An 11,336-nucleotide genomic window follows, 5' to 3' on the forward strand; every position below is an offset into this window, starting at 1 on the left:
TCAATGCTGACTCATAATTTATGTATGTGCATCTGTTAAAAGATTTAAAATAATCTAAAGAACAGTAGCAGGTCTCCTACAGTAGCTTCAAATTTCATCTCTTCATTGAAACAACTAAAAAACTTGAATTTGTGTATTAAAAAAAAATTGGTAACAGAAATCCAGCATTAACTTTTTTAAGCTTTACTGATATTTCACAAATCATTTATAGCTTGGAGAAAGGCTTGCTGAAAGTAAACCTAACTTAAACTTCAACCCAATTCAGCACCTGAGACATTGTAGCCAGCTTCTCCAAAATCACTTCCGAAATCAGACTAACTCCATCCCAGGCTAAACCAGTCATTGTGCTAAGGTGGCTTCAATAAAGATGCTTTACTCAAATTCTGCAGAAGACATTTTTGGGCTTGATTTTCCCTCAGTTAGTTTTCACGCAGTTATTACAATGATTTATTCAATTTTGAGTCTCTTACCTTGATCCCAGACTGGGGCACCATAGAGTAACACCACATTCTGAGAACAAAGGAAGTGTTTGTTGATCAAATTCAACAATTTTCAACAGTCCTTAAAAAAACCCAGCCAGACTAATACAAATCCACAACAGAATGAACTGACAAACTTCTTAACATCCCTTACCTTCATCCCAAGATCACTGCTGTTATCCACTAAAATGATCACTATGAATCTGTCAAACTTCAGCTGTGAACAAGAACATGGGCAGAATAATTCAAGCCCACTGATTCAAAAAGATCCATTTCTTTCCTTCAGGCACAAAAATAAACCTTTGAGAATTCTATTAATGGAGTACAGCAAAACAAAAATATGTCTATCCTTCCAGTACCAATACTTCTGGCTTGCAGCAGTACAATAGTGACTTTGCAGTGACCTGACTACTCCACTTTGACTATCAACATCAGAAGAGCTGTGGTAAGTCATCAGCTACCACGGATAAATAAAGTTGCCTACAATACACTAGGAAGTTCTGCACTGAACTGATGACATGGCTGGTTTCAACTCGTTTTTATGCCAATATTATGTGCTGAACTGCAAAGCTTTATTGTATTTTAAATTGCAACATAATTTATACAGTTTCTAGTTTCCTTTTAGAGGAGCCAGTAACTATACCTATTATCATTGGAAAGAATCTATTATGTTGAAAGAAACATGTCTCTTGAAAGGCTTAGAGCTTCCTTAGTACTAAAACCACCCCAAACCCATCACACATGGGCAAAATGTTCTAGATAATGATATTTCAGAGTTCCAAAAAGTTAGTGCAATTTTAGAACTTCTCACAATCAGAGTCCAAGAAGACACACCCCAGTTCACTCAGTCACACCTTTTCCATCTATGAACTGGTCAGTTCTACAACTACAACAGCTCTGCTGTTTCCTTCAGAAGGTCATCTTCTTTGGAAAAATCCTGAACAAAACAGAGCAGAAGCAGAGACCAACTGTTTTCTGCACAAAAGCTCACTGCATTGGTAGCAATTTCTATTCTTTCAAGACCTTCTTCTTCCACATAAACCTTTTCTTATCTTCAGTACTTAGAAGAGCATATGTCCAGAAATATTCAAGTTCAGTTGTCTACAATACACCAAAGTGCAATCATTTACACAGCCTTAATCTAATACATCACCACTACACAAATCTACTGCAATTTTCTAAACATATGAGACTTTGGACAGAGGAAAAAAAAACACTTGACAATAAGGATCCATGCAGTGTCATTTAACACAATGCCAATCAAAGCAGATAGACTTCTAAAATTTACCCAGCAATTTACCTTCCACTGAAGTTACAGTTTTCATCAATTACTGTAAAAGCAGGTTTTTCCACCATTCACTGTTAAACACAAGCGACATCTGCTATCGGTAGCAAAACCCACCAAAAAAACCCCACATTCCTAAAGAGAAGAGAGAGCTTGTTTTGTTTGTAACGTATCACTTGTTCCTGCCCACTGAGGACCTGATCCTGTAAGTTCTTGATTTTTCACCCTCAGGCTGCATTACTGCAAGCTACTGTAGTAGATGTTGAATATAAAAACAATGCTAAGTTCAACTGGTATAATACAAAGACACATGAGTTCCATCCAAGCAACAGAGCAGAACTGGAAATTTTTTGAAAGGTACCTTGCATTTCACAATGTTGGGAAAAAAACACCAGTTAAATGTGTCATTTTTCTTCTGGTTGCCAGATCATGTCAGTAGATAATGTAAGAGCAATTCTTGGATCGACACGTACCAAGTCACTCTGACACACTCGGTACTGATTTGGAACTCACCCACAATATCCACCACATCAGGACGGATAAGTGGCTCTCCACCCGTCAGTCGGATCTTCTCCACACCTTCTTTCACAAACAGCCTGGCCAAGGTGATTATCTCTTCGGCAGTTAGTAGCTCTGATTTTGGAGTCAGCTGAACACCTTCCTCAGGCATACAGTATTGACCTGAAACAAAAATTACAGAAATACATGAGGCAAAAAATAACCCACCACAATTAATCTAATATTGACGGGCAAAATGCACCAAGGGCAGCCGTCTTTAATGGATTTCAAATGACACCAACCATGTAAAAAATTTACAACCTCTGAAAAATTTCTTGGTTTACTTCAGAGGAAAACCCAAGACTAATTTGATGTGCTTCAAAATTACAACGGATCCACTCTGAAGAAAAATACGACGTCATTTCTATCTAAACTGCATTCAGAGACACCAAGTTCAACCAGCAAGCACTTGGACATCACCACAGACTTTGCAGGTGTAATTGTGGGAATGCCTAGGTATGAGCTCTCCTGCTTACAGTGACTTTGGGCACACAAGCATCATTACCTAAACCACAACAAGTCTGATAAAAAAATTTGTCACTTTCACCTGTCTGTAGTAGATCCTCAGGCTTGCTCCAGGCTTCACATCCCACCAGTAGCTCAACCCCAATTAGTCTCTATCTGTCCTTATCGTTACTTTGTGAAGACAAGAAACAGCACAGGGCAAACACAGCAATAATACCCTAACCCAAACCCTGGCCTTTGCCCAATATTGGCAGAGGAGTTTTGTGCAAGGAAACAGCAGACACTTACACCTGAGGTTACATTTCTCAGTCAATGAAATTCGCAAGTAGTTGTGCTGCCGTCCAAAGCTGTCCATCAGAAAAGCAGAGAATGGAGCACCATGTTCTAGTACAAAGCGTCCTCTTCCTGAGCTTTGTAATTCCTACAACAAAAAAAGCAAATGTTAAATATTTGAATAGCTACCCTGTTAACTTGCTGTACAAATATCAACTTTGAACTTAACTGATAATTATTATTCCATTCTTCCCCATGTAGACAGCTGCCCAAGGAAACTCACTGTCAAAACTGGCCATTTATTAAGTTTCACACCCTACTTTAATCCATTTCCACAATTTTCCCTGTCTTTGTCATAGGTGCTTAACAGGTTTTTTTGTGCAGAATAGAAGGTGTTACTGTTCAACTGCCTATTTCTTCCCAGAATCAATGATCCAGGATCACCTACGCCCACTACAGTCCTTGGGTAAATGAAATTATAGAGAAGGGGCCCTTCCTACACTTTAGCACAAGAGAATCTCAAGCTGATGAAACACTGCATCTCTGCTTGTGTTCTTACCATATTCCATGTGCAATATTAACATCTTGTCAACAGCAAACTGAGTTATTGCTACATACAATTATGTTTTATTACACCTGTCTTCATTTCCAACAAAGTCTTCCTACCTAAACCCATATAACAGAATACTTCCAAAAGGCTTGTCTCAGTTAAAAGATGACAAATAATGCAGGGAATGCTAGAACTGGAAGAGAAATGTGTGATTCTGAACGCCTGATCCAACTGAATAAAAAAGATCAGAATTTTAAAAAATTTCATTACTGTCATGAAGTAAGAATTAAAACTGATTTATACTTACAATTTTAGAGTGGTTTTTTAAGCACAATGTAATATATTCCAGAGCAACATGATTTTTCGGAAGTATGAGTATTTGCCCTCTGGAACGAGGGCATAAGAACAATGAGCACCTGCTGGAGCAAGACCAGATGAGTTCACAAAGCTGCTCAGATGGTTGGAGCACCCCTCCTAAGAAAGGAGAGAGAGGGGGAGAGAGAGCGCGGGAGAGAACTGGATATGTTCAGCCTGGGGAGATGGCTTTGGGGAGACACTATAGCACTTTCCAGTACCTAAAGGGGAGTATAGAAGAGCTGGAGAGGGACTTCTTAGAAGGGCCTGTAGTGATAGGACAGAGGAGAATGGTTTTAAACTGAAAAAATAATATATTTAGGTATTTAGGAAGAAATTCTTTACTAGGAGGGTGGCGAGGCACCGTAATAGGCTTCTCAGAGAAGTTGTGGATGCCCTATCCCTGGAAATATTGGATGGCCTTTGAGCAAGCTGGTCTAGTACAAGGTGTCTCTGCCTTCTGGCAGGGGGTTGGAACTAGGGGATATTTAAGGCCCCTTCCAACCCAAACCATTCTAGACTTCTATGACCATATTAGGTATCAAAATAAATATCTCAAACAGTAGCTGCAAATGAATACAGTTCAAGTTTGTATCAATTAACTTAAAAATATCAGTACCATCAATGCAAGAACAACTAATGATAGTAAGGTCTAAATGCAGGGTAATCCCACTGCCTTTAGCCTATAACTCTGAAATTACAGTGTCACAGCTCTCTTTTTCTATACCTGTAAAGCACAGCTGAAACCACTCTGCTACTTTTGGAAAATATTTTGGTACTTCAAGTGAAACTCACAGTAACTGAATAAACTCTTATCACAGTATTGCAGAAAAGCAGCAAAAGTTTGCCAACATACTTTTATCAGCAGGTGGATACTTGGTTCAGGCACTGCATACAAACATTAAAAAATAACATATTTCAAACTATGCTAAATATTTTCATCAACTACATCAGAGTTACACTAACATTTTATAGGAGGTCAATTTGGTAACTCATGGATGAGGCCAGCTGCCTAGCATCACAAAACTAACCAAAGAAAAAGTAATTAAGGGAACCACCTTCCCTGGGTCCTCATTAGTTAACCACATACAGACATTTAACTGTCAGCCATGGAAACCAGAAGACAAATAAAGGATTCCTGGATATACAGTGAATTTTACATCTAGTGAAAAGGTACATACAAAACCATTTCTGTATACATGGTGTTCACAAAGTTTGTGTGTTTGAGTGTGAATCAGCTGCAGAACTGTGCCTCAAATTCAAATTGCGCTGACCAGTCTCAATAAGCTGCAGCAGGCAAAGGATTAAATAAAGCTTTGACATAAATTTAAGATGTAGAATTAGGAACCAGACAAAATGACACATCAGTGGGTATTTAAATTGCTTACCTAAGCAAAAGTCATTACTCACATCCCATGAAAAACAGACCTGTGAAAACTCCAGATATACTAAAATCAGAATGCATGCGATGATGCCAAGGGATGGGGCAGGAACACACATAGCCACAGCCATCAGTTCCCTGGCTCTGGTCATCACTAATAACCAAAGCAGCTAATCCTGCACAGGATTTTCCCACAGCCCTTACAAGAAATCTAGAAATGGACAGCTAAAATGTTGAACCATGCAGGTATGCTTCCTCAAAATATTCTATTCTGAAAACATTTTTAAGAAACACTTGTGGGTGGGTGGAAGCCATAGAGGACCCTCAGTGATCAAATCAGCCAGACAGCAAAGGTTATCTGAGGAGAGACCCCAACTTCAGCCACCAGCAGCTTGCAGCGATTTTGTTTCCAGCTGTGCTAACACCAGGCTCCTGCAAAACTTGCAAGCTGGAGCTGTCGTTCTTGGCAGCACAATCTTTTCCCTAACCTTTAAACAATCCAAACAGCTTTTTGGTAAGATGACCTTACTCCAAGAATATCCATAGCAGTGAGTAGCTAGAGGAGACAAAGGAGATACAAAGTGGCTTTTTCAAAGCCCAGAAAACATCTGTTTACCCCTGATAAAACTGCAGTAGTACTTTCTACTGAATTGCTTTTCTGCCATAAGAAAGCAATCCCTTTCAGTTTCAGGGGCTGCAACAGCAGAGGCATTTGGGGGGCAAGGCCAGCCCTGCCAAGATGTGACCTTCCCTTCCTGCAGCACCACAAGTGTAATTGGCAACCACTCGGCAGCCACACCCGCTGCTTACACACTTTCCTCCACCGCCCTTCCTGCAGCATGCCGAACAAGTCATCTGGTTTTTAAAAACCCCGGGAAAATGCTCCAGCCTAGGGGTGTGCGGATTGCTGTAGAGCTCTGCAAAGCTTTCGATTACTAAAAAAAATGCCAAACTGGGAATCCCTTGCTTTGACAGAAATGCTGGCTCTGTTCCACTTATTTTAAGTAAATGTTTCTCCAAATACAAGCCAGATTAACTCAAAGAGCCCAGGTAAATATCCAGACTTCATTTCTTCAGCTTCCCCAGTCAGAAAATTTACCCCTGAACAGACTAAATCTAAGGATATTTTAAATCTGCCAAACTCAGAAAAAAACAGAACACAAAAAAGTCATTCTTTCTTGAAAACTATGCTGCTTTCTGGCCTGGTTGGATATCTGATGTTCTCCTTCCTATTATTTTGGAAAGGTGTTCACATTTGAGAAGGAAAGCACTCCCAGGTTTATTAAAACTATCTGAGCCCCTCTCGGGGGAGCCCTTCTCTCCTGTTTTCTTTCCCAGTAACTCTTCTGGCATCTTTTTCAGGATTGGGCTTCCTTACCACTCCACTTGAAGACAGAGCACTACAAACCTCCTGCCTCCCAGTTTTAGAGTGTGCATTACAGGGAGGGAAGGAAGGGAAAAATTGTCCTCCCTGGAGAAAAGGTGGGGGCAAATGAGGGACACTTTAATACTTTTATGCAATGAAAGACAAAACTGCATACTTTCAAAGACAATAATATGCTTAAAATAATTTCCTGTTTTCAGGAAGAAGCCACCACTGGACTGGGACACAGGACACCCGTTCCTGGTCTGTCACCCATCTGCATGGCTGCTAGAGTTAAGTTATTCCTCTTAGCTAAACTAAGGGGAATAATACTGCCCTTCTAAAGTGAACTGTCAAGAAACAGCATTAAAAGAACAGGCATTCAGCAATAAATTAGTGTCAATAAACGTCAAAGTTTCTATTGGAAATAACTAACTCTTGCTGCAAAGTAGTAGGTCTTAGAACAGGGAAAAGAAAAATGTTTTACCCAGCCACTAGAACTTCTTTCCATCATTTTCCTGTTGTGTACAGAAACAGGTTTGTCTAGGTGGGAAGAATAAAAAGAGATGGAATTTTTAAGCTATTCAGTTTCTGATCAATTAGATTTCAGCACAGAGGAATTAAGAGATACCCATAAGCCAGTACCATCAGCTTGAAATCCAGCAGAGCTGGATCCTGTACTACCAAAACTGCTACTGCACCCAGCACTGACTCATATTTTTATCAATACCACAGAAAAGGCCAATTATCAGAGATGAAAACTCTGCTGCCTTCCTGGTAACTCAGGGCAAGGATGAAGCATTCTCACAGGTTGTTGTGTAAGTAGCATTATCTGAAGGGGAAGAAGAATAGGTTGAGGTTGAACCTTGTCACTTGCAGCCTTTGAGAGAGCTATAGGAAGAAAGCAAAAGCCTGCTACAGGAAAAGGCTATAGTTCTGAGGCTACAGGAAAGGGTTATTCAGTTCCCTGAAGTAGGAAAAGGTGGATGGTTGCTGGTATTTTAACATATCACTGCCAAATTACATAACTTTTTCACTCAAAAGGGATGTCTATAAACCACAAGTCCTCACTCCCCTCTCTCCATAGTCGACAGGAGACACTTCTGCACATGGGAGGAGTATGCCCTGTCACACAGTGTGCTTTATCTGATCCATGAAAAAAAAGGTTCATTCTCTGGGCTGCCAATCATGTGTTCTATACTAGTACTGAAAGAATGAGAGCTTAGATGACTGCACCTAGCAGCTATATTTTGACAAGCTGTCAACCCTTCAGACCTGACAATTCACCTGTGATTTCCAGGAGAACTCACCTAACAATGCAGCAAAATTGGAAGCTGTCAGCAGAGGTATCAATAACCACCAGAAACACCATAAACTGACAGATACTAGAAAGGCTTAGTTAAACACAAGGGGGCAGACAACAGAACTCTTATCTACTAATCAAGCTGAAGCTAAGTACTATCCTTGCTCTACACTTTCACTTCATCCCCAGTGATACTGTGCACTAGAAAATAGTAAGCTTGCAAAGACTTCTGCACAGGCCTCAGGGACTACCACAGCCTGAGTACCCATGACATTGTTAGTGCTGCTCCTGCATCCACTGGCTCTTCAAGCTCCTGCAATCCTGCTGGGCTTGTGCACAGCACTGCTGTCTCAGTGCGGTACCTAACACTGCTGCAGAGTCACAGACACAACTCAGCAATATCTCTTCTCTTTCATGCCTCACCTTTAGCATCTTAGTCGGTAGGGAAGTGGTGACATAACATCCTTGGTTCAACCTGGAAATCATACAACCGCAGAGGGTGAAATGGGTCTAAGCAGGCCAAGTGCCAGAATGAGGTCTGAGCTGAGAAGTCCAAGACAAATGTTTTTGTGAGGGCTCAGCAGCTGCTGCCCAACAGCTGACCCCAAACAGCAGGCTACACTTGTGGGTACTGGCATGGAGAGCACTGCCCAGGGACTGCCGCTGGCTTCCCACAAAACAGAGCAGCGGTACAGAGAGTTTCAGACATGACTGGCCGAGAATTAGGGCCATGTGAGGTCTTTCTGGGCAAGCTGAACTCTCCGCTTTATCCAGCACTGAAGGCTTCATTGTGGCCACCGAAAATTTTCGGCTAGTTGTGTTTGGATTACAGGATCTACAATAGCAGATGGAGAAAGATGAAGTGAAACTTGGTATCAAGACCCTTACTGGACACCATACATCTAAAGCAGAATTTTAAAAAAATATACTGATTTCCAGTTTTGTAGTAGAAATAGGTCATCCTACCTGATCGATTTAATTCAATAATAGACACATACTATCACAGGTACAAGATGGCAGGGTGGCATCAAACTTTGTTAATTGTGAACTAGCAAAAGAAATCCAAATAAACGCTTGCACACAACCAAACAACTGTGAAAATGCTGCTTTCAGAGTACCTGTAGCTTCATGCCCTGTTCTAGTCTTAGAAAAAGGAACTCCACTCTGTGCACACCTCCAAGACTGACAACTGTATCTCAAAAACCAAGATTCCAACAAGTAAACTGTTCACCCCACACCGCTAGTACAGCAGCTGTACTAACCCCACTGTTTGCAACCTAACCAAAAGATTTACAATGGACACAATAGCCTTGGACACAGCCTTCCCACTGTCTCTTGAACCACCCGAGTTACACAGTTCTTCCTTCCATGGCTGGAATGACCATTTTCAAGGGGACTGAAATATAGTCTAGTGCTCTCTTCTCTCCTTTGCACACACCTCCTCCCCAAAACCTCAAGAAACTAAACAGAGCCCAAGAACACTTCCAGCTGAGCACAGAAGACAGTCAAGCAGTATTCACAATTATTTTGAATGTTTGAATGCTCTCTCATTTCACAGCTCATTTCACTGTCCCCTATGGCTGTAATGCTAATTGCTTCTCTCTACAGATGAATCCCAGGAAAGACTGAGAGCAGAAAGGAGCAATGAATGTATTATCACTGTATAGCTGCTAAGCCTGCAATCCCTTTGTTTTTACACTAACTTGCTTCTCAAGCCCTGCAGGATATGAGCCAGTGTCCTGGCACACTTCTCATATTTACTATACCACAAACATGTATCCCCCATCCCATTCTTCCAGCTACTGTGGCTTTTTGCTCCTAAGAGATGTAAGGCTTTCAGATGAATGTTGTAATCAAGCTCTCTCAGAAGTATCCCTGAATGTTTGCTAAAGCTACCCGATGTAAAGAAAGTAGTGAAAAGTAATTCTGATCAGAATTTATAAAAATGTTCATGGCCTAGGAAAGCAAACAAACAAACAAAAAAATCAATAACCTTTCTAGTTTTCTGAGTCAAGTAAGCATACAATAAACCAATGCAAAAGTCCATCTGGCTTCCTGTAAATAAGTGGCAGTGAATGCATTCAATTCTGGCGGCACAGAGTCTGTCACTAACTACTTTAGCTTATTTTGTTTGTTAAAGCCAGCCATGCAATTGCAAGTAACTCAATAAATCATGCTCCAGCTGGGACTGCTGTTGTGTGCCGTGCCCTATTTCTGCTAGACAGTTACAGAACCTTTGCCTTTCCGTGCAGCTTTTTCTCCTGCATTTAGACACCAGGAGACCGAATCCACCCTAGCGACCTAAAGTTAAACCGGGAGAAGCTGTATCAGGGCAACACCTGAGTTGACTGCGCGCCAGCACCAGAACAAACAGGTTCAGTGCGAAGTTCGCATGACCATCGGAGCACAACCACCGAAAGCTGCCAAACCACTCGGGTTTTGACCCAGGCTGATCAAAGAGCGTTGTGTAATCTCTCTCCTTTGGCTGGGCAGGAGCACAGGACCGGCTCGGTCCACGAGACCAGGTGTCCCATGTACTTCCAAAGTAAGGGTGACATTTCGACAAAGGAAGGACACAGCATTACGGATTACTACCTGTTTTGTTGACTCTTCTCTCCCCCTATACATAATCAGGTCACGTTCACCGCACAAGTCACCGGTGGGTCCGGGATGAGTTGCAAAATTCTATAGACAAGTTGCATTTCCCGGGAACGCGCCGGCAGACCCCTCCCGCGGTGTCCAAGAGCCCTGGTCACCCCGCCAGGCGCTGCCACGGTTACCAGAGCGCCCCTCCACGACACGCATCTTCTTAGGGACCAGGCAATCTCCCAGACGCGACCTCCGGCGGCACGGCACGGCAAGGCACGGCAAGGCACGGCTCGGCTCGGCTCACCTGCCCAGCGCCCCGCTCCCGCTCCCGCTGCCGGCCCCGAGCGCTCCCCGCACCGCGGTCCCGCCGCACCCCCGGGCTCCCCTCACCTGCGCGGCGGCCGAGGCGGCCCTGGCGCGCGCCCCGGTGCTGCAGGCGCGGCGCGAGGCCGCCCCGCGCGCCCCCCGCAGGAGCCGCCCCCACCACGCCGCCGCCGCCGCCGCCATGCGCACCCCTGGCCCAGCGCGCGGGGGGCGACGCCGCCAGCCCCGCGCCGTCACGCGGGGAGGGCGGGGGCAGGCGACCAATGGGAGCGGCGGCCGGCGCCGTGCTGCACGCCGGGAGTTGTAGTTCGCTCCCCTCGGGCGAGCGGGCCGAGGGAAGGAGGGAGGTTTCCCGCAGGTCCGTCGCCGCCGCAGTGTACTCCCGAGGCGGCGGTGTCGGGCGGCTCACAGC

At 43.3% G+C, this 11,336-nt stretch overlaps 1 protein-coding gene across 5 annotated transcripts in view; it reads right to left on the reverse strand.

Annotated features, from left to right (window-relative positions):
- The window catches only part of MOCS1 (molybdenum cofactor synthesis 1), a 29,930-nt gene extending 18,815 nt beyond the window's left edge, over positions 1 to 11,115 (reverse strand). For 3 of the 5 annotated variants that reach the window (XM_062490340.1, XM_062490339.1, XM_062490344.1), the window contains exons 1-3: positions 10,991 to 11,115; positions 3,076 to 3,208; positions 2,278 to 2,445 (exon numbers count right to left, since the gene is read on the reverse strand). In XM_062490340.1, the coding sequence (XP_062346324.1) occupies positions 2,278 to 2,445; positions 3,076 to 3,208; positions 10,991 to 11,107 (418 nt within the window). In that variant the 5' untranslated portion in view covers positions 11,108 to 11,115. Of the gene's footprint in view, positions 1 to 2,277; positions 2,446 to 3,075; positions 3,209 to 8,434; positions 10,566 to 10,606; positions 10,873 to 10,990 lie in introns of those variants that run through there. The other 2 variants (XM_062490343.1, XM_062490342.1) reach the window with 2 other exon arrangements.
- Between the last annotated feature and the right edge of the window lie 221 nt (positions 11,116 to 11,336).

Source organism: Cinclus cinclus, chromosome 3, assembly GCF_963662255.1.
Source record: "Cinclus cinclus chromosome 3, bCinCin1.1, whole genome shotgun sequence".
NCBI classification, from domain to species: Eukaryota; Metazoa; Chordata; class Aves; order Passeriformes; family Cinclidae; genus Cinclus; species Cinclus cinclus.